The 26,830-nt window shown below is 55.3% G+C and overlaps 6 protein-coding genes across 6 annotated transcripts; all 6 read left to right on the top strand.

Annotated features, from left to right (window-relative positions):
• The first annotated feature begins 2,104 nt into the window (after positions 1 to 2,104).
• LOC137660755 (feather keratin-like) lies at positions 2,105 to 2,416 on the top strand. The gene has a single exon (XM_068395751.1). The coding sequence runs from the start codon at positions 2,105 to 2,107 to the stop codon at positions 2,414 to 2,416; it is 312 nt and encodes a 103-aa protein (XP_068251852.1).
• Positions 2,417 to 8,420: 6,004 nt separating this feature from the next.
• On the top strand, positions 8,421 to 8,732 carry LOC137660766 (feather keratin-like). Its single transcript, XM_068395762.1, has one exon. The coding sequence runs from the start codon at positions 8,421 to 8,423 to the stop codon at positions 8,730 to 8,732; it is 312 nt and encodes a 103-aa protein (XP_068251863.1).
• A 4,070-nt stretch (positions 8,733 to 12,802) lies between these two features.
• Positions 12,803 to 13,114, top strand: LOC137660758 (feather keratin-like). The gene has a single exon (XM_068395755.1). It carries the CDS (start codon positions 12,803 to 12,805, stop codon positions 13,112 to 13,114), a length of 312 nt encoding a protein of 103 aa, XP_068251856.1.
• Positions 13,115 to 16,937: 3,823 nt separating this feature from the next.
• On the top strand, positions 16,938 to 17,249 carry LOC137660760 (feather keratin-like). Its single transcript, XM_068395757.1, has one exon. The coding sequence runs from the start codon at positions 16,938 to 16,940 to the stop codon at positions 17,247 to 17,249; it is 312 nt and encodes a 103-aa protein (XP_068251858.1).
• A 3,802-nt stretch (positions 17,250 to 21,051) lies between these two features.
• LOC137660761 (feather keratin-like) lies at positions 21,052 to 21,363 on the top strand. Its single transcript, XM_068395758.1, has one exon. The coding sequence runs from the start codon at positions 21,052 to 21,054 to the stop codon at positions 21,361 to 21,363; it is 312 nt and encodes a 103-aa protein (XP_068251859.1).
• Positions 21,364 to 24,807: 3,444 nt separating this feature from the next.
• LOC137660767 (feather keratin-like) lies at positions 24,808 to 25,119 on the top strand. The gene has a single exon (XM_068395763.1). It carries the CDS (start codon positions 24,808 to 24,810, stop codon positions 25,117 to 25,119), a length of 312 nt encoding a protein of 103 aa, XP_068251864.1.
• Positions 25,120 to 26,830: the final 1,711 nt, after the last annotated feature.

Below are 26,830 nucleotides of genomic sequence, written 5' to 3' on the forward strand. Positions count from 1 at the left end.
CTGTTGACCAACTTCCTTCCCCAGCACGACTCCCTGGCCATCACAGCAAGCAGAATCACAGCAAACAGAATCCTTGAGTGTGCAAGGAACCTCTGGAGATCATCTAGCTCAACCCAAGCTGCTCAAGCAGGGGCAGCTTGAGCAGGCTCTCCACAGCCATGTCCAGTCAAGTTTTCAGTAGCTCAAAGGATGGAGACTCCAACACCTCTCTGTGCAACCAGTTCCGCTGTTTGACCACACTCACATTGAAAAAGTCTTGCCTTCTCCTCCAAAGAAATGGCAGGTCTTTTCAGCTTTCTCCTTTGACCCTTGCCCTGATTGGGGGAACTGAGAAGAGTCTGACTTCCCTGTTCTCATTCCCTCCCATCAGGGCTTTAGACACGTTGATGATGTCTCTCCTGCATGGCCTTGCCTCCTGGCTGAAAAACCTCCCAGCTCTCTCAGCTTCTCCTCATAGGAAGGATGCTCCAGTCCCTTCAGCATCTTGGTGGCCCTGCACTTGACTTGCTCCACTAAGTCCATGTCCTTCTCCCACCGGGAAGCCCTCAGCTGGACACAGGACTCCACACGGGGCCTCATCAGCACTGAAGAGAGAGCAAGGCCACCTCCGCCAACCTGCTGGCAACACTCTTCCCAACACCGCCCTGGAGAATCTTGGTCTCCTTTGCCACAAGGGTGCATTGCTAATGTGTAGTCAGATTGACGTACACCAGAAAAACAAGGTTGTGCTCAGCCAAGCTGCTTTCCAGGCTGTTGGCCCCCCAGCATGTCCTGGTGCCCACTGCTATTCCACCACAGATGCAGGACTTTGAATTTCCCCCTGTTGAACTCCAGGAGAATCCTCTCTGCCCCAGAAGATCTCCAGCTTCTCCAGGTCGCTGTGACTAGTGGCACAACCATCTGGTGACTCAGCCACTCCTCCAGATTTTGCATCATATGCCGACTAGCCGAGTGGGCAACTGTCCCACTGCCCACGTCATGAGGATGGCCTCAACATGAGGATGCCAATAACATGAGGATGTTGAATAGTGTTGGCCTCACGGATCTGAGTCTTGGGCTATGCTACTTGAGACTTGCCTCCAACTGGAGTTTACGCCACTGATCACAAGCTTCTGGGACAAGACACTCAACCACTATGCAGTGCACCTCACTAACAGGCAACCCATATGTATCAGCTTGTCTGGGAGCATGTAAGGGGAGACACTGACAAAGACTTCATTCAAGCAGAGGTCAACAAAAGCCACTGCTCTCCCCTTGTCCAACAACCAGTCGCATCAACATGGGAGACATGGATGTTGGTCAAGCATGATTTCCCTTCATCAGAGCACACCCAATGGGAAAGGCCAGGCCTAAAGACAGGCTTAGCGAGCTGGCAGCAAGGCGGGGAGGGACCAAATGCAATGGAAGGGGCAGCACCTCACGCCCAACACACCGCCAAAGCCCAGACCAGCCTGCCAGGACTGCCAGGAAATGAGGCCCCCTCTTCACAACGCACCCACAAACCACACCACACCAGTGCCGTGGGATGACCTCACTGACAACACCCCACCTTCCCTACGCTTTGGTCGCCTCTTCTGCCCGCCATGACACGCGCCATCAACACCAAGCCTTTGGCCTCTAACACTCTCACTTCAAAGCTGCCGCCAGGGCCAAGTGGACGCGTCCCCAAGACGAGGACATGAAATTGGAGCATTGTGGGAAGGAAAACACGCCCCACCTCATTACTCCCCCGCTGTGGCATGCACCAGCTGCTTGCTGAACAATGCCGTCATGCGCAAAGGCTGTCCCGCCCCTCGCGGACCAGCATAAAAGCCGGCCCAGCGCCTCTCTCCCTCACACACTTCTCCTCACGCCTTCTCCTCCGCGCTCAACAAGGTGAGCCTCAACCCCCTTCCCCTCCTTCTCCTGCCCCACCTGGCCCATCTCTTCCAGCACGCTCTGCCTCCGGCCTCAGCAGACCTGACGCCTCCCCACCGCCACGCTCCCCACAGCCCCACACCAGGCCTCCCCACTCCCTTGCCCTCCTGCAACACCGCCCCTCGCACCCCCACGCCCCTCCGCTTTCTCAACACCCTCTCTTCCAGGGACCCCCCACACCACACCCATGGCCTGCTACGACAGCTGCCGCCCCTGCGGACCCACCCCGCTGGCTAACAGCTGCAATGAGCCCTGTGTCAGGCAGTGCGAGGCCTCCCGCGTCGTCATCCAGCCTCCCGCCGTGCTGGTCACCCTGCCAGGACCCATCCTCAGCTCCTTCCCCCAGAACACCGCCGTCGGATCCAGCTCCTCGGCTGCCGTGGGCAACGACCTCAGTGCCCTGGGAGTGCCCATCTCCTCCGGAGGCTTCGGCTATGGCTACGGCTTCGGAGGCCTGGGCTGCTTCAACGGCGGTCTTAGAGGCTGCTACCCCTGCTGAGGGCCCTCGCCACCACCCCTGACACCAACCACACACATCCTGAAAGCCACGGCATGGATTGAGGACACGCTTCCAGGCCCTTCGTGGCATATGGACCTGCTGTCCACGGCTCCTTCTCTCAAGGCACCAAGCAAGGAAGCAGGGAAGGGGCCAGCCCAGGCTGCCTGGAAACATGAACCATGTATCTCCTCCTCTTCTCCCACTTCCTTCTTTGGTACCCTTCCTGCTATATCCAGTACTCTTCTCTGCAAACACCTTCCCAGAAGACCAAGGCCACCAGGGAGCTCTGGTGTGACAATCCCACTGCAGGGCAGGAAGACCTCGATGCTCTGGTAAAATCTACTGCACACAAGGGACCTCGGCTGATGGTCGCCCTACCTGCCCCTCAGACCGCCTCCCTTCCAATTGGTGCTTCTGCCTTTTCACTCTTTTGTCTCAATAAAGTTCTCCTGCATCCCAGCCTCAGACGCCTCTTCTTCCTTTCTTCTCCCAAGCCTCGTCCAACCATACCTAGCACAAAGCCAGAGCTCAGCACGCAATCAAGGTGGGTGGAAGAGGGACACAATGCCTCCCTTATGAAGTATGACCTCAGCAACACCACCCACTGGCACCAGGTGGGATTCCAGACCATGACACAGGCCCTTCACTTGTCCTAACTGAGGCTTGGACATGCTCATGCAATTCTACCCATGCCTCTGATGCAAGCTCCTCATGTGTCGTGGCTTACTTTTGAATGGACGTCAGGTGCCCACCATCACTGCCCCTCCTCAGCTGGAAAGGGGAGAGAAAATGGGATGAAGGCTCGTGGGTCTAGATAAGGTCAGGGAGATCACAGAATCATCAAAGAAGAGAATGGTTTGGGTTGTAAGGGACCTTAAAGATCGAGTCCAGCCACACTGCCATGGGCAGGGACACCTTCCATTAGACCAGGTTGCTCAAAGCCCCATCCAGCCTAGGCTTGAACACTGCCAGGGAGGTGGCATGCACAACTTCTCTGGGCAACCTGGGCCAGTGTCTCACCACCCTCACAGTAAGAGTTGCTTCCTAATATCTAATCTAAATCTCCCCTCTTGCAGTTTCAAACTGTTACCCCTTATCCTATCACCACACTCCCTGATCAAGAGTCCCTCCCCATCTTTCTTGTGGGCCACTTTTATGTATTGGAAGGACGCTATAAGGTCTCCCTGGAGCCTTCTCTTCTCCAGGCTAAACAACTCCAACTGTCTCAGTCCTGTCCTCAAAGGGAAGGTGCTCCAGTCCCTGCTCATCTTCGTGGCCCTGCTCTGGATCCTCTGCTCCATGTCTTTCTTATGCTGGAGGCCCCAGAGCTGAACACAGTACTGTAGTCCCACGAGGGTGGAGTAGAGGGGGAGGATCACCTCCCTTGACCTGCTGGGCCTTGCTTCTTTTGATGCAGCCCAGGAGATGATTGGCTTTCTGGGCTGAGAGGCACATTGCCAGCTCTTATTCAGTTTTTCATCCACCTATACCCCAAGTCCTTCTCTTCAGGGCTGCTCTCAATCCACTCATCACCCAACCTGTATCCATATTTGGGACTGCCCCACCCACATGCAGGATCTTGCACTTCACAGAATCACAGAATGTTTGGGGTTGGAAGGGACCTCTGGAGATCATCTAGTCCAATCCCCTGCCAAAATAGGTTCACCTAGAGCACGTTACACAGGGTCGTGTCCACTTGGGTTTTGATTATCTCTAGAGAAAGAGACTCCACAACCTCCTCGGACAGCCTGTTCCAGTGCTCTGGCACCCTCAAAGAAGCTTTTCCTCTTATTTAGATGGAAATTCTCGTGTTTCATTTTGTGTCCATTGCCCCTTGTCCTGTCACTGGGCACCACTGTGAAGAGTCTGGCCCCATCCTCTTGACACCTGCCCCTAAGGTATTTGTAAGCATTATAAGATTCTCTAAGTCTTCTCTTCTCCAGGCTAAACAGACCCAGCTCCCTCAGCCTCTCCTCATAAGAGAGATGCTCCAGCCCTCTGACCATCTCCGTACCCCTCCCCTGGACTCTCTCCCATAGTTCCTTGTCTTTCTTGAACTGGGAGGCCCAGAACTGCACACAGTTACTCCAGGTGTGGCCTCACCAGGGCAGTGTAGAGGGGAAGGAGAACCTCCCTCAACCTGCTGCCCACACTCTTTCTCATGCACCCCAGGACACCATTGGCCTTCTTGGCCACAAGGGCACATTGTTGGCTCATGAGGAACTTGTTTTCCACCAGAACTCTCCCAGGTCCTTCTCCGCAGAGCTGCTTTCCAGCAGGTCACCCCCAGCCTGTACTGGTGCATAGGGTTATTCCTCCCAAGGTGCAGGACCCTACACTTGCCTTTGTTGAACCTCATTAGGTTCCTCTCTGCCCAGGTCTCCAGACTGTCCAGGTCTTGCTGAATGTCAGCTTGGACTGCTGGGGGATCAGCCACTCCTCCCAGTTTGGTGTCATCAGCAAACTGGCTGAGGGTACTCTCTGTCCCTTCATCCAGGTCATTGATGAATGAGTTAAACAAGACCGGACACAGTAGTGAACCCTGGGGAACACCACTGGCTACAGGCCTCCAACTAGACTCAGCACCACTGATCACAACCCTCTGAGCTCTGCCATTCACACAGTTCTCACTCCACCTCACTGTCCAATCATCTAACCCACTCTGCCTGAGCTTCCCTATGAGGATGTTGTGGCAGCAAGTGTCAAAATTTTTGCTGAAGTCATACTAGACACCATCTGCTGCTCTCCCCTCATCTACCCAGCCAGTCATGCCATCATAGAAAGCCATCAGTTTGTCCAAGCATGATGTCCCCTTGGTGAATCCATGTTGACAACTCCTGATAACCTTCTTTCCTCCACATGCTTAGAGATGGCATCCAGAATGAGCTGTTCCATCACCTTTCCAGGGATAGAGGTGAGGCTGACTGGCCTGGAGTTGCCTGGCTCCTCCTTCTTGCCCTTTTTGAAGACTGGAATGACAGTCTGGGCTTTCCTCCAGTCCTCAAGCACCTCTCCTGTTCTCCATGACCTTTCAAAGATGATGAAGACTGGCTTGGCAATCACATCTGCCAGCTAACTCAGCACTCGTGGGTGTATCCCATTAGGGCCCATAGATTTGTGGGTGTCCACTTTGCCTAAATGACCTCTAACTTGATCCTCCTCGACCAAGGGAAAGTCTTCCTTTCTCCAGACTTTCTCTCTTACCTCCAGTGTCCCGAGGGCTGGCATTAGCAGTAAAGACTGAAGCAAAGGCGGCATTCAGTAACTCCACCTTCTCTGTATCCTCTGTAACCAGGGCACCCTCCTCATTCAGCACCAGGCCCACATTTTCCCTAGTCTACCTTTTCCTGCTGATGTACTTGGCCTTGTAGAACTTCATGAGGTTCTCACAAGCCCACCTCCCTAGCCTGTCAAGGTCCCTCTGGATGGCATCTCTTCCCTCTAGAGTATCAACCACACCACTCAGCTCAGTGTCATCCACAAACATAGCTGAGGGTGCACTCTATCCCACTGTCCATGTCCCTCACAAAGATGTTCAACAGCACCGGTCCCAATACCGACCCCTGAGGGGCACCACTCATCACTGGCATCCACCCAGACATCAAGCCTTTGACCGCAACTCTTTGAGTGTCACCATCCAGCCAATTCCTTATCCACCAAGCGAGCCATCGAATCCATGGCTCTCCATTTCCAAGACAAGGATGTTGTGTGGGACAGTGTCAAATGCTTTGCACAAGTCCAGGCAGATGACCTCAGTCGCTATTCACATACCCACCGATGCTGTAAACCCATCGCAGAAGGCCACCACATTTGTCAGGCACGGTTTGCTCTTCACGAAGCCATGTTGGCTGTTCAGCAATCACTTCTCCGTTTTCCATGTGCCTCAGCAGAGTTTCCAGGAGGATCTGCTCCATGATCTAGCCAGGCACAGAGGTGACGCTGACCGGCCTGTAGTTAACCCACATCTTCCTTTTTGATTCTTTAAAAATGAGGGTTATCATCTGCCAACTTGCTGAGAGGGCACTCCATCACATTGCCCTGGGTCATTAATGAGGATGCTGAACAGTGGTGAACAGATATTAAAAAGAACTGGCCCAAGTCCTGACTCCCGGGGAACACCACTTGTGACTGGTTGCCAGCTGGATTTAACTCCATTCACAACAGCTCTTTGTGCCTGGCCATCCAGCCAGGTTTTACTGACCAAACAGAACTCCTGTCCAAGCTATGAGTAGCCAGTTTCTCCAGGAGAATGAAATGGGAAATGGTGTCAAAGGCTTTATTGTGACCAGCTAAAAAACATCCAAAGCTTCTCCCTCATCCACTAAGTGGGTCACCTTGTCCCACAAGGAGATCAGGTTAGTCAGACAGGACCTGTCATTCACGAACCCACACTGACTGGGCCTGATCACCTGATTGTCCTGTACATGCCGCATGATGGCACGCGAGATGATCTGCTCCATAACCTTCCCTGGCACCAAGGTCAGTCAGAGAGGCTTGTAGTTCCCCAAATCCTCCTTCTGGCCCTTCTTGTAGATGGGCGTCACATTTGCTGACTTCCAGTCAACTGGGACCTCCCTAGTTAGCCAGGACTGCAGATAAATGATGGAAAGCGGCTTAGTGAGCACCTTCCCCTTGGATTATGGGGGTTTCATTCTGCTCCCCATCCCTGTCTTCCAGCTCAGGGGCCTGGGTACCCAGAGAACAACTGGTCTTGCTATTAAAACTGAGGCAAAGAAGGCATTAAGCACCTCAGCCTTATCCTCATCCTTTGGCACTATGTTTCCCCGCACATGCAGGAAAGGATGGAGATTCTCCTTAGTCCTCCTTTTGTTCCTAATGTATTTACACAAATACTTTTTGTTGCCTTTACAGCAGTAGCAACCTTAATTTCTAGTTGGCCTTAGGTCCTCCTCATTTTCTCCCTACAGAACATCATGACATCCTTGGAGTCATCCTCAGTTGCCTGCCCTTCTTCCAAAGGTCATAAACTCTCTTCTCTTTCCTGAGTTCCAGCCAAACCTCTCTGTTCAGCCAGGCCGGTCTTCTTCCCCGCTGGATTGTGTTTCAAAAGGTCTGGAATATCTATTGAACATGGGGCAACCTTATGGAACCTTCTGACAGAAGCCACATCTGTAACCCCCTCCCTAACAAAACCTTGCCACATAAACCTAGTACATCCAGCTACAAGCTTCCAAGCCAGAGGGTCACCAAGACACCCACAGAGCACACCCAACAGGAAAGGCCAGGCCTAAAGACAGGCTTAGCGAGCTGGCAGCAAGGCAGGGAGGGAGCGAATGCAATGGAAGGGGCAGCGCCTCACGCCCAGCACACCACCAAAGCCCAGACCAGCCTGCCAGGGCTGCCAGGAAATGAGGCCCCCTCTTCACAACGCACCCACAAACCACACCACACCAGTGCCATGGGATGACATCACTGACAACACCCCACCTCCCCTACGCTTTGGTCGCCTCTTCTGCCCGCCATGACACGCGCCATCAACACCAAGCCTTTGGCCTCTAATACTCTCACTTAAAAGCTGCCACCAAGGCCAAGTGGACACGTCCCCAAGATGAGGACATGAAAGGGAGCGTTGTGGGAAGGAAAACACGCCCCACCTCATTACTGGCCAGGCTGTGGCACGCACCAGCTGCTTGCTGAACAATGCCGTCATGCGCAAAGGCTGTCCCGCCCCTCGCGGACCAGCATAAAAGCCGGCCCAGCGCCTCTCTCCCTCACACACTTCTCCTCACGCCTTCTCCTCCGCGCTCAACAAGGTGAGCCTCAACCCCCTTCCCCTCCTTCTCCTGCCCCACCTGGCCCCTCTCTTCCACCACGCTCTGCCTCCGACCTCACAGCCCTGACGCCTCCCCACCGCCACGCTCCCCACAGCCCCACACCAGGCCTCCCCACTCCCTTGCCCTCCTGCAACACCGCCCCTCGCACCCCCACACGCCCCTCCGCTTTCTCAACACCCTCTCTTCCAGGGCCCCCCCACACCACACCCATGGCCTGCTACGACAGCTGCCGCCCCTGCGGACCCACCCCGCTGGCTAACAGCTGCAACGAGCCCTGTGTCAGGCAGTGCGAGGCCTCCCGCGTCGTCATCCAGCCTCCCGCCGTGCTGGTCACCCTGCCAGGACCCATCCTCAGCTCCTTCCCCCAGAACACCGCCGTCGGATCCACCGCCTCGGCTGCCGTGGGCAACGACCTCAGTGCCCTGGGAGTGCCCATCTCCTCCAGAGGCTTCGGCTATGGCTACGGCTTCGGAGGCCTGGGCTGCTTCAACGGCGGTCTTAGAGGCTGCTACCCCTGCTAAGGGCCCTCGCCACCACCCCTGACACCAACCACACACATCCTGGAAGCCACGGCATGGACTGAGGACACGCTTCCAGGCGTTTCCTGGCATATGGACCTGCTGTCCACAGCTCCTTCTCTCCAGGCCCCAAGCAAGGAAGCAGGGACGTGTCCAGCCCGGGCTGCCTGTAAACATGGCCCATGAACCTCCTCCTCTTCTCCCACTTCTTTCTTTGCTTCATAAGTTCTTTCATGTCCAGTACTCTCCACTGCAACCGCTTTCTGCAAGTGAAGGACCACCAGGGACCTCTATCATACTGCTCCCACTGCAAGGCAGGAAGACCTCGATGCTCTGGTAAAATCTACTGCACACAAGGGTCCTCTGCTGATAGTCGCCCTACTTGCACCTCAGACAATCTCCCTTCCAATTGGTGCTCCTGCCTTTTCACTCATTTGTCTCAATAAAGTTCTCCTGCATCCCAGACTCAGATGCCTCCACTTCCTTTCTTCTCACAAGGCTTTTCCAACTTCACACGGCACAAAGCCAGAGCTCAACAAGCCTTCAGGGTGGGTGGAAAAGGGCCACAAGACCTCTCAACAAATATATCACCACAGCCAAACACCACCACAGACGGGCACCTGGGGGCTTCCAGAATGTGACACAAGCCCATCACTGGCTCTAACAGAGGCTTCAATACAACAACGCTCCCCTGTGCACAGCTCTGACAGTCTCCCTGTGTCAGCACTCATTTCTCTAACTCTCTTCCCCAGCATGACTCTCCGGCCCTCCCAGCAAACACAATCACACAATCATTGACTTTGGCAGGAACCTCAGGAAAGCATGTGATTCAACGCCCTGCTCAAGCAGGGACAGCTAGAGCAGGTTGTCCGGGACCATGGCCAGTTGGGTTTTCAGTATCTCCCAGGACGGAGACTCCACCACCTCTTCCAATCTTTGACCACCCTCACACTGACAATTGCTTGCGCCTTTGCCCAGGGAATTCCGTCTGTTTTCCCTTGTGCCCATGGCCTCTTGCCCTGTCACTGAGCACAAGTCTCGGTGTCCAGCCCTTCAGCCACTTTGCCGTCCACCTCACTGGCCACTCAGGCAACACAGACTTTATCATGCAATCATGGAATCACAGAATTCTTTTGGTTGGAAAGGACCTTTACGATCATCAAGTCCAACCATCAACCCAACTCTGCCAAGCCCACCACTAACCCATGTCCCTCAGCACCACATCTACACGGCTTTTAAATACCTCCAAGGGATGGGGACTCCACCACTGCCCTGCACAGCCTCTTCCAGTGCTTGACAACCCTTTCGATGAAGAAATTGTCCCTGATCTCCAATCTAAACCTCCCCTCATGCAACTTGAGGCTGTTTACTCTTGTCCTATCACTTCTCAGTTGCGAGAAGAGACTGACACCTACCTTGTTACATTCTCCTTTATTGTATCTGCAGCGGCCAATAATGTCTCCCCTCAGCTTCCTTTTCTCCAGACTATACAACCACGCTTCCCTCAGCTCCTCCTCATAAGACTTGTGCTCCAGACCTTTCACCAGCTTCATTGCCCTTCTCTGGACTCGCTCCAGCCCCTCAAGGTCTTGCTTGTAGTGAGGGACCCAAAACTGAACACAGGATTCGAGGTGCAGCCTCACCAGTGCCGAGTACAGGGGGACGATCCCTGCCCTAGTCCTGCTGGCCACACTAGTGCTGATACAAGCCTGGATGCTGGTGGCCTTCTTGGCCACCTCGGCACACTGCTGGCTCATATTCAGTTGTCTGTCCATCAACACCCCCAGCTCTTTTTCCACTAGGCACTTTCCAGCCACTCTTCCCACAGCCTGTAGCGTTGCATGCGCTTGTTGTGACCCAAGTGCAGGACCCGACACTCAGCCTTGCTGAGCCTCACACAGTCGCCTCAGCCCATCGGTCCAGTCTGTCTAGATCCCTCTGCAGACCCTTCCTACCCACAAGCAGATCAACACTCCCGCCCAAATTGTTGTCATCTGCAACCTTAGTGAGGGTGCATTCAATCCCCTCATCCACATCATTGATAAAGATATTAAACAGAACTGGCCCAAGTACTGAGCTCTGGGGAACACCACTTGTGACCGGTCGCCAACTGGATTTCATTCCATTCACCATAAACTCCTCAGGTCTGGCCATCCAGCCAATTTTTTACCCAGCTAAGAATAATTTTTTACCCGTCCAAGCCATGAGCAGTCAATTACTCCAGGACAACGCTGTGGGAAAAGGTGTCAAAGGCTTCACTAATGTCTACGTAGACAACATCCACAGCCTTTCCCTCACCCACTAAGCAGGTCACCTTCTCCCAGAAAGAGATCAGGTTAGTCAAGCACGACCTGCCTTTCATAAACCCCTGCTCACTGGGCCTGATCGCCTGGTTGTCCTGTTCGTGCCACGTGATGGCACTCAGGTTGATCTCCTCAATAACCTTCCCCAGCACTGAGGTCAGACTGACATGCCTGGAGATTCCACAATCCTCCTTCTGGCCTCTCTTGTAGATGGGCGTCACATTTGCTGACTTCCAGTCGACTGGGACCTCCCCAGTTAGCCAGGACTGCTGACAAATGTTGGAAAGCAGCTTGCTGAGCACTGCCGACAGCTCTCTCAGTACCCTTGGCTGGATCCCATACGGCTCCATGGACTTGTGTGTGTCTAAGTGGTGCAGCAGGTCACTAACCATTTCCCCTTGGATTATGGGGGCTTCACTCTGCTCCCCGTCCCTGTCTTCCAGCTCAGGGGCCTGGGGACCCGCAGAACAACTGGTCTTACCATTAAAGACTCAGGCAAAGAAGGCATTAAGCACCTCAGCCTTATCCTCATCCTTTGGCACTATGTTTCCCTGCACATCCAAAAACGACCAACATTCTCCTTAGCCCTCCTTTTGTTGCTAATGTATTTATACAAACACTTTTAATTGTCTTTTACAGCAGTAGCCAGATTAATTTCTAGTTGGCCTTAGGTCCTCCTCATTTTCTCCCTGCGTAACCTCATGACATCCTCGGAGTCCTCCTCACTTTCCTGCCCCTTCTTCCAAAGGTCATAAACTCTCTTCTCTTTCCTGAGTTCCAGCCAAACCTCTCTGTTCAGCCAGGCCGGTCTTCTTCCGCACTAGGTCGTGTTTCAAGACGTCTGGACTCTCTGTTGAACATGGGGCAACCTTATGGAACCTTCTGACAGAAGCCACACCTGTAACCCCCTCCCTAACAAAACCTTGCCACGTAAACCTAGTACACCCAGCTACAAGCTTCCAAGCCAGAGGGGCAGCAAGGCACCCACAGATCACACCCAACGGGAAAGGCCAGGCCTAAAGACAGGCTTAGCGAGCTGGCAGCAAGGCAGGGAGGGACCGAATGCAATGGAAGGGGCAGCGCCTCACGCCCAACACACCACCAAAGCCCAGACCAGCCTGTCAGGGCTGCCAGGAAATGGGGCCCCCTCTTCAGAACGCACCCACAAACCACACCACACCAGTGCCGTGGGATGACCTCACTGACAACACCCCACCTCCCCTACGCTTTGGTCGCCTCTTCTGCCCGCCATGACACGCGCCATCAACACCAAGCCTTTGGCCTCTAATACTCTCACTTCAAAGCTGCCGCCAGGGCCAAGTGGACACGTCCCCAAGATGAGGACATGAAAGGGAGCGTTGTGGGAAGGAAAACACGCCCCACCTCATTACTGGCCAGGCTGTGGCACGCACCAGCTGCTTGCTGAACAATGCCGTCATGCGCAAAGGCTGTCCCGCCCCTCGCGGACCAGCATAAAAGCCGGCCCAGCGCCTCTCTCCCTCACACACTTCTCCTCACGCCTTCTCCTCCGCGCTCAACAAGGTGAGCCTCAACTCCCTTCCCCTCCTTCTCCTGCCCCACCTGGCCCATCTCTTCCAGCACACTCTGCCTCTGACCTCACAGCCCTGACGCCTCCCCACCGCCACGCTCCCCACAGCCCCACACCAGGCCTCCCCACTCCCTTGCCCTCCTGCAACACCGCCCCTTGCACCCCCACGCCCCTCCGCTTTCTCAACACCCTCTCTTCCAGGGCCCCCCCACACCACACCCATGGCCTGCTACGACAGCTGCCGCCCCTGCGGACCCACCCCGCTGGCTAACAGCTGCAACGAGCCCTGTGTCAGGCAGTGCGAGGCCTCCCGCGTCGTCATCCAGCCTCCCGCCGTGCTGGTCACCTTGCCAGGACCCATCCTCAGCTCCTTCCCCCAGAACACCGCCGTCGGATCCACCGCCTCGGCTGCCGTGGGCAACGACCTCAGTGCCCTGGGAGTGCCCATCTCCTCCGGAGGCTTCGGCTATGGCTACGGCTTCGGAGGCCTGGGCTGCTTCAACGGCGGTCTTAGAGGCTGCTACCCCTGCTAAGGGCCCTCGCCACCACCCCTGATACCAACCACACACATCCTGGAAGCCACGGCATGGACTGAGGACACGCTTCCAGGCCCTTCATCGCATGTGGACCTGCTGTCCACGGCTCCTTCCCTCAAGGCACCAAGCAAGGAAGTAGGGAAGGGGCCAGCCCGGGCTTCTTCCAAACATGGCCCATGTACCTCCTCCTCTTCTCCCACTTCCTTCTTTGGTACCCTTCCTGCTATATCCAGTACTCTTATCTGCAAACACCTTCTCACAAGCCAAAGGCCACCGGGGACCTGTGGTGTGACAATCCCACTGCAAGGCAGGAAGACCTCAGTGCTCCGGCAAAGTCTACTGCACGCAAGGGACCTCAGCTGATGGTTTCCCTACCTGCGCCTCAGACCGTCTCCCTTCCAATTGGTGCTCCTGCCTTTTCACTCTTTTGCCTCAATAAAGATCTCCTGCATCCCAGCCTCAGATGCCTCCACTTCCTTTCTTCTCACAAGGCTTTTCCAACCTCACCTGCCAGAAAGCCAGGGCTCAACAGACCCTCAGGGTGGGTGGAAAAGGGCCACAAGACCTCTCCTAGCAAATATACCACCACAGCCAAACACCGCCACAGACGGGCACCTGGGGGCTTCCAGAATGTGACACAAGGCCATCACTGGCTCAAACAGACGCTTCGATACAACAACGCTCCCCTGCACACAGCTCTGACCGTCTCCCTGTGTCAGCACTCATTTCTCTAACTCTCTTCCCCAGCATGACCCTCTGGCCCTCCTAGCAAACACCATCACACAATCACATAATCCCAGAATTAATCAGGTTGGAAGAGCCCTCTGGGCTCATCGAGTCCAACCGTTGCCCTGACACCACCATGGCAACTAGACCAGGGCACTAAGTGCCATGGCCAGGCTTTTCTTAAACACCTCCAGAGATGGTGACTCCACCACCTCCCTGGGCAGCCCCTTCCAATGCCTAATGACCCTTGCTGAGAAGAAATGCTTCCTAATGTCCAACCTGAACCTCCCCTGGCCAAGCTTGAGGCTGTGTCCTCTTGTCCTATCGCTGGTTGCCTGGGAGAAGAGGCCGACTCCCACTCTGCTACAACCTCCCTTCAGGTAGTTGTAGACTGCACTAAGGTCACCTCTGAGCCTCCTCTTCTCCAGGCTAAACACCCCCAGCTCCCTCAGCCGTTCCTCGTAGATCAGACCCTCCAGACCCTTCACCAGCTTGGTCGCCCTCCTCTGCACTCGCTCCAACACCTCAACATCTTTCTTGAAGTGCGGGGCCCACAACTGGACACAGGATTCAAGGTGCGGCCTCACCAGTGTCGAGTACAGAGGGACGATCACTTCCCTACACTGGCTGGCTACACTATTCCTAATAAGAGGCCAGGATGCCATTGGCCTTCTTGGCCACCTGGGCACACTGCTGGCTCATGTTTAGCAGCACCCCCAGGTCTCTTTCCACCGCGCCGCTTTCTAACCACTCTTCCCCCCAGCCTGTAGCGCTGCCTGGGGTTGTTGTGACCCAAGTGTAAGACCCGGCACTTGTTCTTGTTGAACCTCATGCCGTTGGTCTCAGCCCATCTATCCAACCTGTCCAGATCCCTCTGTAGGGCCTTCCTACCCTCCAGCAGATCGACAGTCCCACCCACCTTGGTGTCATCTGCAAATTTGCTGAGGGTGCACTCAATCCCTACATGTAGATCATCTATGAAGATATTGAACAGCACCGGCCCCAGAACTGAGCCCTGGGGACACCGCTAGTGACAGGCCGCCAGTCGGACTTTGCCCCATTCACCACCACTCTCTGGGCTCGGCCATCCAGCCAGTTTTTAACCCATCCAAGAGTCCACCCATCCAAGCCCCGCGCAGCCACTTTGTCTAGGAGGATGCTGTGGGAGACAGTGTCGAATGCCTTACTGAAGTCTAGATAGATACATCCCCAGCCCTGCCCTCATCTACTAAGCGGGTCACTTTGTCATATAAGGAGACCAGGCTGGTCGAGCAGGACCTGCCTTTCATGAATCCGTCTTGGCTGGCCCCGATGCCCCGATTGTCCTGCATGTGCCGTGTAATGGCACTCAGGATGATCTGTTCCTTCACCTTGCCTGGCACCGAGGTCAGGCTGACAGGCCTATAGCTCCCTCGATCATCCTTCCGGCCCTTCTTGTAGATGGGCGTTACATTTGCTAATTTCCAGTCAGCTGGAACTTCTCCAGTTAACCAGGCCTGCCGGTAGGTAATCGAGAGTAAATGATGGAAAGCGGCTTGCTGAGCACTGCCGACAGCTCTCTCAGTACCCTTGGCTGGATCCCATACGGCTCCATGGACTTGTATGTGTCTAAGTGGTGCAGCAGGTCGCTAACCGCTTCCCCTTCCATTATGGGGGCTTCACTCTGCTCCCCATCCCTGTCTTCCAGCTCAGAGGCCTGGGGACCCGCAGAACAACTGGTCTTACCATTAAAGACTCAGGCAAAGAAGGCATTAAGCACCTCAGAGTTATCCTCATCCTTTGGCACTGTGTTTCCCTGCACATCCAAGAAGGACGGAGCTTCTCCTTAGCCCTCCTTTTGTTGCTAATGTATTTATACAAACATTCTTAATTGTCTTTTACAGCAGTAGCCAGATTAATTTCTAGTTGGCCTTAGGTCCTCCTCATTTTCTCCCTGCGTAACCTCATGAAATCCTTGGAGTCCTCCTCAGTTGCCTGCCCCATCTTCCAAGGATCATAAACTTTCCTCTCTTTCCTGAGTTCCAGCCAAAGCTCTCTGTTCAGCCAGGCCGGCCTTCTCCCCCTGCTGGCTTGTCTTGTGGCACAAGGGGACTCTGTCGCACATGGGGGACTCTTCTAGAACCTTCTGACAGAAGCCATCCCTGTAGCCCCCTCACTAACCAAACCTTGCCACGTAAACCTAGTATCATAGAATCATAGAATGTCCTGAGTTGGGAGGGACTCACAAGGATCATCGAGCCCAACTCCTATCCCAGCTACAGCCAGTACCCCCAGCTACAAGCTTAAAAGCCAGAGGGACACCAAGACACCCACAGAGCACACCCAACGGGAAAGGCCAGGCCTAAACACAGGCTCAGTGAGCTGGGTCAAGGCAGGGAGGGATCGAATTCAATGAAATGGTAAGTGCCTCACGCCCAACACACCGCCAAAGCCCAGACCAGCCTGCCAGGGCTGCCAGGAAATGGGGCCCCCTCTTCACAATGCACCCACAAACCACACCACACCAGTGCCGTGGGATGACCTCACTGACAACACCCCACCTCCCCTACGCTTTGGTCGCCTCTTCTGCTCGCCATGACACGCGCCATCAACACCAAGCCTTTGGCCTCTAATACTCTCACTTCAAAGCTGCCGCCAGGGCCAAGCGGACACGTCCCCAAGACCAGGACATGAAAAGGGAGCGTTGTGGGAAGGAAAACACGCCCCACCTCATTACTGGCCAGGCTGTGGCACGCACCAGCTGCTTGCTGAACAATGCCGTCATGCGCAAAGGCTGTCCCGCCCCTCGCGGACCAGCATAAAAGCCGGCCCAGCGCCTCTCTCCCTCACACACTTCTCCTCACGCCTTCTCCTCCGCGCTCAACAAGGTGAGCCTCAACCCCCTTCCCCTCCTTCTCCTGCCCCACCTGGCCCCTCTCTTCCAGCACGCTCTGCCCCCGCCTCACAGCCCTGACGCCTCCCCACCGCCACGCTCCCCACAGCCCCACACCAGGCCTCCCCACTCCCTTGCCCTCCTGCAACACCGCCCCTCGCACCCCCACGCCCCTCCGCTTTCTCAACACCCTCTCTTCCAGGGCCCCCCCACACCACACCCATGGCCTGCTACGACAGCTGCCGCCCCTGCGGACCCACCCCGCTGGCTAACAGCTGCAACGAGCCCTGTGTCAGGCAGTGCGAGGCCTCCCGCGTCGTCATCCAGCCTTCCACCGTGGTGGTCACCCTGCCAGGACCCATCCTCAGCTCCTTCCCCCAGAACACCGCCGTCGGATCCACCGCCTCGGCTGCCGTGGGCAACGACCTCAGTGCCCTGGGAGTGCCCATCTCCTCCGGAGGCTTCGGCTATGGCTACGGCTTCGGAGGCCTGGGCTGCTTCAACGGCGGTCTTAGAGGCTGCTACCCCTGCTAAGGGCCCTCGCCACCACCCCTGATACCAACCACACACATCCTGGAAGCCACGGCATGGACTGAGGACACGCTTCCAGGCCCTTCATCGCATGTGGACCTGCTGTCCACGGCTCCTTCCCTCAAGGCACCAAGCAAGGAAGTAGGGAAGGGGCCAGCCCGGGCTTCTTCCAAACATGGCCCATGTACCTCCTCCTCTTCTCCCACTTCCTTCTTTGGTACCCTTCCTGCTATATCCAGTACTCTTATCTGCAAACACCTTCTCACAAGCCAAAGGCCACCGGGGACCTGTGGTGTGACAATCCCACTGCAAGGCAGGAAGACCTCAGTGCTCCGGCAAAGTCTACTGCACGCAAGGGACCTCAGCTGATGGTTTCCCTACCTGCGCCTCAGACCGTCTCCCTTCCAATTGGTGCTCCTGCCTTTTCACTCTTTTGCCTCAATAAAGATCTCCTGCATCCCAGCCTCAGATGCCTCCACTTCCTTTCTTCTCACAAGGCTTTTCCAACCTCACCTGCCAGAAAGCCAGGGCTCAACAGACCCTCAGGGTGGGTGGAAAAGGGCCACAAGACCTCTCCTAGCAAATATACCACCACAGCCAAACACCGCCACAGACGGGCACCTGGGGGCTTCCAGAATGTGACACAAGGCCATCACTGGCTCAAACAGACGCTTCGATACAACAACGCTCCCCTGCACACAGCTCTGACAGTCTCCCTGTGTCAGCACTCATTTCTCTAACTCTCTTCCCCAGCATGACCCTCTGGCCCTCCTAGCAAACACCATCACACAATCACATAATCCCAGAATTAATCAGGTTGGAAGAGCCCTCTGGGCTCATCGAGTCCAACCGTTGCCCTGACACCACCATGGCAACTAGACCAGGGCACTAAGTGCCATGGCCAGGCTTTTCTTAAACACCTCCAGAGATGGTGACTCCACCACCTCCCTGGGCAGCCCCTTCCAATGCCTAATGACCCTTGCTGAGAAGAAATGCTTCCTAATGTCCAACCTGAACCTCCCCTGGCCAAGCTTGAGGCTGTGTCCTCTTGTCCTATCGCTGGTTGCCTGGGAGAAGAGGCCGACTCCCACTCTGCTACAACCTCCCTTCAGGTAGTTGTAGACTGCACTAAGGTCACCTCTGAGCCTCCTCTTCTCCAGGCTAAACACCCCCAGCTCCCTCAGCCGTTCCTCGTAGATCAGACCCTCCAGACCCTTCACCAGCTTGGTCGCCCTCCTCTGCACTCGCTCCAACACCTCAACATCTTTCTTGAAGTGCAGGGCCCACAACTGGACACAGGATTCAAGGTGCGGCCTCACCAGTGTCGAGTACAGAGGGATGATCACTTCCCTACACTGGCTGGCTACACTATTCCTAATAAGAGGCCAGGATGCCATTGGCCTTCTTGGCCACCTGGGCACACTGCTGGCTCATGTTTAGCAGCACCCCCAGGTCTCTTTCCACCGCGCCGCTTTCTAACCACTCTTCCCCCCAGCCTGTAGCGCTGCCTGGGGTTGTTGTGACCCAAGTGTAAGACCCGGCACTTGTTCTTGTTGAACCTCATGCCGTTGGTCTCAGCCCATCTATCCAACCTGTCCAGATCCCTCTGTAGGGCCTTCCTACCCTCCAGCAGATCGACAGTCCCACCCACCTTGGTGTCATCTGCAAATTTGCTGAGGGTGCACTCAATCCCTACATGTAGATCATCTATGAAGATATTGAACAGCACCGGCCCCAGAACTGAGCCCTGGGGACACCGCTAGTGACAGGCCGCCAGTCGGACTTTGCCCCATTCACCACCACTCTCTGGGCTCGGCCATCCAGCCAGTTTTTAACCCATCCAAGAGTCCACCCATCCAAGCCCCGCGCAGCCACTTTGTCTAGGAGGATGCTGTGGGAGACAGTGTCGAATGCCTTACTGAAGTCTAGATAGATACATCCCCAGCCCTGCCCTCATCTACTAAGCGGGTCACTTTGTCATATAAGGAGACCAGGCTGGTCGAGCAGGACCTGCCTTTCATGAATCCGTCTTGGCTGGCCCCGATGCCCCGATTGGCACTCAGGATGATCTGTTCCTTCACCTTGCCTGGCACCGAGGTCAGGCTGACAGACCTATAGCTCCCTCGATCATCCTTCCGGCCCTTCTTGTAGATGGGCGTTACATTTGCTAATTTCCAGTCAGCTGGAACTTCTCCAGTTAACCAGGCCTGCCGGTAGGTAATCGAGAGTAAATGATGGAAAGCGGCTTGCTGAGCACTGCCGACAGCTCTCTCAGTACCCTTGGCTGGATCCCATACGGCTCCATGGACTTGTATGTGTCTAAGTGGTGCAGCAGGTCGCTAACCGCTTCCCCTTCCATTATGGGGGCTTCACTCTGCTCCCCATCCCTGTCTTCCAGCTCAGAGGCCTGGGGACCCGCAGAACAACTGGTCTTACCATTAAAGACTCAGGCAAAGAAGGCATTAAGCACCTCAGAGTTATCCTCATCCTTTGGCACTGTGTTTCCCTGCACATCCAAGAAGGACGGAGCTTCTCCTTAGCCCTCCTTTTGTTGCTAATGTATTTATACAAACATTCTTAATTGTCTTTTACAGCAGTAGCCAGATTAATTTCTAGTTGGCCTTAGGTCCTCCTCATTTTCTCCCTGCGTAACCTCATGAAATCCTTGGAGTCCTCCTCAGTTGCCTGCCCCATCTTCCAAGGATCATAAACTTTCCTCTCTTTCCTGAGTTCCAGCCAAAGCTCTCTGTTCAGCCAGGCCGGCCTTCTCCCCCTGCTGGCTTGTCTTGTGGCACAAGGGGACTCTGTCGCACATGGGGGACTCTTCTAGAACCTTCTGACAGAAGCCATCCCTGTAGCCCCCTCACTAACCAAAACCTTGCCACGTAAACCTAGTATCATAGAATCATAGAATGTCCTGAGTTGGGAGGGACTCACAAGGATCATCGAGCCCAACTCCTATCCCAGCTACAGCCAGTACCCCCAGCTACAAGCTTAAAAGCCAGAGGGACACCAAGACACCCACAGAGCACACCCAACGGGAAAGGCCAGGCCTAAACACAGGCTCAGTGAGCTGGCTCAAGGCAGGGAGGGATCGAATTCAATGAAATGGTAAGTGCCTCACGCCCAACACACCGCCAAAGCCCAGATCAGCCTGCCAGGGCTGCCAGGAAATGGGGCCCCCTCTTCACAATGCACCCACAAACCACACCACACCAGTGCCGTGGGATGACCTCACTGACAACACCCCACCTCCCCTACGCTTTGGTCGCCTCTTCTGCTCGCCATGACACGCGCCATCAACACCAAGCCTTTGGCCTCTAATACTCTCACTTCAAAGCTGCCGCCAGGGCCAAGCGGACACGTCCCCAAGACGAGGACATGAAAAGGGAGCGTTGTGGGAAGGAAAACACGCCCCACCTCATTACTGGCCAGGCTGTGGCACGCACCAGCTGCTTGCTGAACAATGCCGTCATGCGCAAAGGCTGTCCCGCCCCTCGCGGACCAGCATAAAAGCCGGCCCAGCGCCTCTCTCCCTCACACACTTCTCCTCACGCCTTCTCCTCCGCGCTCAACAAGGTGAGCCTCAACCCCCTTCCCCTCCTTCTCCTGCCCCACCTGGCCCCTCTCTTCCAGCACGCTCTGCCCCCGCCTCACAGCCCTGACGCCTCCCCACCGCCACGCTCCCCACAGCCCCACACCAGGCCTCCCCACTCCCTTGCCCTCCTGCAACACCGCCCCTCGCACCCCCACGCCCCTCCGCTTTCTCAACACCCTCTCTTCCAGGGCCCCCCACACCACACCCATGGCCTGCTACGACAGCTGCCGCCCCTGCGGACCCACCCCGCTGGCTAACAGCTGCAACGAGCCCTGTGTCAGGCAGTGCGAGGCCTCCCGCGTCGTCATCCAGCCTCCCGCCGTGCTGGTCACCCTGCCAGGACCCATCCTCAGCTCCTTCCCCCAGAACACCGCCGTCGGATCCACCGCCTCGGCTGCCGTGGGCAACGACCTCAGTGCCCTGGGAGTGCCCATCTCCTCCGGAGGCTTCGGCTATGGCTACGGCTTCGGAGGCCTGGGCTGCTTCAACGGCGGTCTTAGAGGCTGCTACCCCTGCTAAGGGCCCTCGCCACCACTCCTGACACCAACCACACACACCCTGGAAGCCACGGCATGGATTGAGGACACGCTTCCAGGCCCTTCATGGCATGTGGACCTGCTGTCCATGGCTCCTTCCCTCAAGGCACCAAGCAGGAAAGCAGGGAAGGGGCCAGCCCGAGCTGCCTGGAAACATGACCCATGTACCTCCTCCTCTTCTCCCACTTCCTTCTTTCGTCGTGTCTTCTTCGATGTCCAGTACTCTCCACTGCAACCACTTTCTGCAAGCCAAGGACCACTACGGACCTCTAGAATGCCACTCCCACTGCAAGGCAGGAAGACCGCGGTGCTCTCACAAAATCTACTGCACACAAGGGAATTCACCTGATGGTTGCTGTACTTGCACCTCAGACCAGCTCCCTTCCACTTGGTGCTCCTGCCTTTTCGCTTTCATTTTTCCCCTCAATAAACTTCTCCTGCATCCCAGCCTCACACGCCTCCACTTCCTTTCTTCTCCCAAGCCTTGTCCAGACATACTTAGCACAAAGCCAGGGCTCAACACACCATCAAGGTGGGTGGAAGAGGGCCACAAGACCTCTTCTAGGAAGTATGACCTCAGCAACACCACCCACTGGCATCAGGTGGGATTCCAGCCCATGACACAGGCCCTTCACTTGTCCTAACTGAGGCTTGGACACAGTAATGCAATTCTACCCATGCCTCTGATGCAAGCTCCTCCTGTGTGGTGAGTTACCTTTGAATGGACATCAGGTGCCCACCATCACTGCCCCTCCTCAAAGGGAAAGGGGAAAGAAAATATGATGAAAGGCTCGTGGGTCTAGATAAGGTCAGGGAGATCACAGCATCATCAAAGCAGAGAATGGTTTGGATTGGAAGGGACCTTAAAGATCGAGTCCAGCCACCCTGCCATGGGTGTCAGTGTCATCCACAAACATAGTTGACGGTGCACTCTATCCCACTGTCCATGTCCCTGACAAAGATGTTCAACAGCACCGGTCCCAATACCGACCCCTGAGGGCACCACTCATCACTGGTCTCCACCCGGACATCAAGCCTTTGACTGCAGCTGTTTGAGTGTCACCATCCAGCCAACTCGTTATCCACCAAGTAGTCCACCCATCGAATCCATGGCTCTCCATTTCCGAGACAAGGATGTTGTGTGGGACAGTGTCAAATGCTTTGCACAAGTCCACGTAGATGAAGTCAGTCACTCTTCACACATCCACTGATGCTGTAAACCCATCGGGCCACCAAATTTGTCAGGCATGACTGGCTCTTCATGAAGCCATGTTGGCTGTTCAGCAATCACCTCTCCGTTTTCCATGTGCCCCAGCAGAGTTTCCAAGAGGATCTGCTCCATGATCTAGCCAGGCACAGAGGTGACACTGACCAGCCTGTAGTTAACCCGCATCTTCCTTTTTGATTCTTTGAAAATGAGGGTTATCATCTGCCAACTTGCTGAGAGGACACTCCATCACATTGCCCAGGTCATTAATGAGGATGCTGAACAGTGTTGAACAGATATTGAACAGAACTGGCCCAAGTACTGACCCCAGGGAACACCACTTGTGACTGGTTGCCAGCTGGATTTAACTCCATTCACAACAGCTCTTTGTGCCTGGCCATCCAGACAGATTTTTACCAAGCAAACACAACTCCTGTCCAAGCTATGAGTAGCCAGTTTCTCCAGGAGAATGAAATGGGAAATGGTGTCAAAGGCTTTACTAGGATGAGCTGAAAAACATCCAAAGCTTCTCCCTCATCCACTAAGTGGGTCACCTTCTCCCAGAAGGAGATCAGGTTAGTCAGAGAGGACCTGCCTTTCACAAACCCATGATCACTGGGCCTGATCACTTGGTTGTCCTGTACATGCCGCATGATGGCACTCAAGATGATCTGCTCCATAACCTTCCCTGGCACCAAGGTCAGTCAGACAGGCTTGGAGTTCCCCGGATCCTCCTTCTGGCCTTTCTTGTAGATGGGCGTCACATTTGCTGACTTCCATTCAACTGGGACCTCCCCGGTTCGCCAGGACTGACGATAAATTATAGAAAGCGGCTTGGTGAGCACCTTCCCCTTGGATTATGGGGCCTTCATTCTTCTCCCCATCCCTGTCTTCCAGCTCAGGGGCCAGGTACCCAGAGAACAACTGGTCTTGCTATTAAAAACTGAGGCAAAGAAGGCATTAAGCACCTGAGCCTTATCCTCATCCTTTGTCACTATGTTTCCCCTACATCGAGGAAAGGATGGAGATTCTCCCTAGTCCTCCTTTTGTTCCTAATGCATTTACACAAATACTTATTGTTGTCTTTACAGCAATAGCCAGATGAATTTCTAGTTGGCCTTAGGTCCTCCTCATTTTCTCCCTGCAGAACATCATGACATCCTTGGAGTCCTCCTCAGTTCCCTCCCCATCTTCCAAAGGTCATAAACTCTCTTCTTTTTCCTGACTTCCAGCCAAAGCTCTCTGTTTAGTCAGGCCGGTCTTCTTCCCCACTGGCTCATGTTTCAGCACATCTGGACTCTCTATCGAACATGGGGCAATCTTCTGGAACCTTCTGACAGAAGACACCCCTGTAGCCCCCCCACTAACAAAATCTTGCCACGTAAACCTAGTACACCCAGGTACAAGCTTACAAGCCAGAGGGGCACCAAGACACCCACAGAGCACACCCAATGGGAAAGGCCAGGCCTAAAGACAGGCTTAGTGAGCTGGGTCAAGGCAGGGAGGGACTGACTTCAATGCAATGGTCAGGGCCTCACGCCCAACACACCGCCAAAGCCCAGACCAGCCTGCCAGGGCTGCCAGGAAATGGGGCCCCCTCTTCACAACGCACCCACAAAACACACCACACCAGTGCTGTGGGATGACCTCACTGACAACACCCCACCTCCCCTACGCTTTGGTCGTGTCTTCTGCCTGCCATGACACATGCCATCAACACCAAGCCTTTGGCCTCTAATACTCTCACTTAAAAGCTGCCGCCAGGACCAAGTGGACACGGCCCAAGACGAGGACAGGAAAAGGGAGCGTTGTGGGAAGGAAAACACGCCCCACCTCATTACTGGCCAGGCTGTGGCACACACCAGCTGCTAGCTGAACAATGCCGTCATGCGCAAAGGCTGTCCCACCCCTCGGGGACCAGCATAAAAGCCGGCCCAGCGCCTCTCTCCCTCACACACTTCTCCTCACGCCTTCTCCTCCGCGCTCAACAAGGTGAGCCTCAACCCCCTTCCCCTCCTTCTCCTGCCCCACCTGGCCCATCTCTTCCAGCACGCTCTGCCTCTGACCTCACAGCCCTGACGCCTCCCCACCGCCACGCTCCCCACAGCCCCACACCAGGCCTCCCCACTCCCTTGCCCTCCTGCAACACCGCCCCTCGCACCCCCACGCCCCTCCGCTTTCTCAACACCCTCTCTTCCAGGGTCCCCCCACACCACACCCATGGCCTGCTACGACAGCTGCCGCCCCTGCGGACCCACCCCGCTGGCTAACAGCTGCAACGAGCCCTGTGTCAGGCAGTGCGAGGCCTCCCGCGTCGTCATCCAGCCTTCCACCGTGGTGGTCACCCTACCAGGACCCATCCTCAGCTCCTTCCCCCAGAACACCGCCGTCGGATCCACCGCCTCGGCTGCCGTGGGCAACGACCTCAGTGCCCTGGGAGTGCCCATCTCCTCCGGAGGCTTCGGCTATGGCTACGGCTTCGGAGGCCTGGGCTGCTTCAACGGCGGTCTTAGAGGCTGCTACCCCTGCTAAGGGGCCTTGCACCACCCCTGATCCCAATCAACCACATCCTGGAAGCCACGGCATGGACTGAGGACACACCTTTGAGCCCTTCTTGGCATATGGACCTGCTGTCCATAGCTCCTTCCCTCAAGGCACCAAGCAAGGAAGCAGGGACAGGGCCAGCCCGGGCTGCCTGGAAACATGAACCATGTACCTCCTCCTCTTCTCCCACTTCCTTCTTTGTGTCGCCCCTTCTGCTATCTCCGGTACTCTTCTCTGCAAACACCTTCTCACAAGCCAAAGAACATCGAGGGACCTCTGGTAGGCTGCTCCCACTGCAGGGCAGGAAGACCTCGATGCTCTGGCAAAATCGACTCTCTGGCAAGCAAAGGACCTCAGCTGATGGTCGCCCTGCCTGCACCTCAGACCGCCTCCCTTTCTAATTGGTGCTCTTGCCTTTTCATTCTTTTGCCTCAATAAAGTTCTCCTGCATCCCATCCCAAATGCCTCCACTTCCTTTCTTCTCACAAGGCTCTTGCAACTTCACGTGGCACTAAGCCAGGCCTCAACAGGCCATTGGGGCGTGGGTGGGAGGGGGAAAGGGCCACAAGACCTCTGCAAGGAAACAGGACACCAACAACACCACCAGCAACACAGACCGGCACCTGGGGGCTTCCAGAATGTGCCACAAGCCATCACTTGCTCAAAGAAAGGCTTAGACACAACAACGCTCCCCTGCGCACAGCTCTGATGAAGTTTCCCCTTGCCAGCACTCACTCGACTAACTCTCTTCCCCAGAGTGACCCTCTGGCCCTCCCAGCAAACACAATCACACAATCATTGACTTTGGCAGGAACCTCTGGAGAGCATGTGCTTCAACCACCCTGCTCAAGCAGGGTGAGCTAGAGCAGGTTGTCCAGGACCATGGCCAGTCGGGTTTTCAGCATCTCCCAGGATGGAGATTCCACCACCTCTTCCATTCTTTGACCACCCTCACACTGACAATTGCTTGCCACCTTTGCCCAGGGAATTCCATTTGTTTTCCCTTGTGCCCATGGCCTCTTGCCCTGCCACTGAGCACAAGCCTTGTGGCACAGCCCTACAGACACTTTGTAGTCCACCTCACTGGCCACTCAGGCAAGCTATACTTTATCATAGAATCATGGAATCACAGAATTCCTTTGCCTGGAAAGGACCTTTAAGATCATCAAGTCCAACCGTTAACCCAGCACTGCCAAGCCCACCACTAACCCATGTCCCTCAGCACCACATCTACACGGCTTTTAAATACCACCAGGGATGGGGACTCCACCACTGCCCTGGGCAGCTTCTTCCAGTGCTTGACAACCCTTTTGGGGAAGAAATTGTTCCTCATATCCAATCTAAACCTCCCCTGGCACAACTTGACGTTGTTTCCTCTTGTCCTGTCAGTTCTTACTTGAGAGAAGAGACTCACAACTACCTACTTACATTCTCCTTTCATGTATCTGCAGAGGCCAGTAATGTCTCCCCTCAGCCTCCTTTTCTCCAGACTAAACACCCCCAGGTCCCTCAGCCGCTCCTCATCACACTTGTGCTCTAGACCCTTCACCATCTTCGTTGCCCTTCTCTGGACTCACTCCAGCACCTCAAGGTCTTGCTTGTAGGGAGGTGCCCAAACATGAACACAGGATTTGAGGTGCAGCCTCACCAGTGCCGAGTATAGGGGGATGATCCCTGCTCTAGTACTGCTGGCCACACT

Source organism: Nyctibius grandis, chromosome 3 (genome assembly GCF_013368605.1).
Source record: "Nyctibius grandis isolate bNycGra1 chromosome 3, bNycGra1.pri, whole genome shotgun sequence".
Classification (NCBI taxonomy): Eukaryota; Metazoa; Chordata; class Aves; order Nyctibiiformes; family Nyctibiidae; genus Nyctibius; species Nyctibius grandis.

What these genes read in the sequence shown, in the direction of transcription:
- LOC137660760 (XM_068395757.1), top strand. Translation starts at nt 16,938, where the DNA reads ATGGCCTGCTACGACAGCTGCCGCCCCTGCGGACCCACCCCGCTGGCT.
- LOC137660755 (XM_068395751.1), top strand. Translation starts at nt 2,105, where the DNA reads ATGGCCTGCTACGACAGCTGCCGCCCCTGCGGACCCACCCCGCTGGCT.
- LOC137660761 (XM_068395758.1), top strand. Translation starts at nt 21,052, where the DNA reads ATGGCCTGCTACGACAGCTGCCGCCCCTGCGGACCCACCCCGCTGGCT.
- LOC137660767 (XM_068395763.1), top strand. Translation starts at nt 24,808, where the DNA reads ATGGCCTGCTACGACAGCTGCCGCCCCTGCGGACCCACCCCGCTGGCT.
- LOC137660766 (XM_068395762.1), top strand. Translation starts at nt 8,421, where the DNA reads ATGGCCTGCTACGACAGCTGCCGCCCCTGCGGACCCACCCCGCTGGCT.
- LOC137660758 (XM_068395755.1), top strand. Translation starts at nt 12,803, where the DNA reads ATGGCCTGCTACGACAGCTGCCGCCCCTGCGGACCCACCCCGCTGGCT.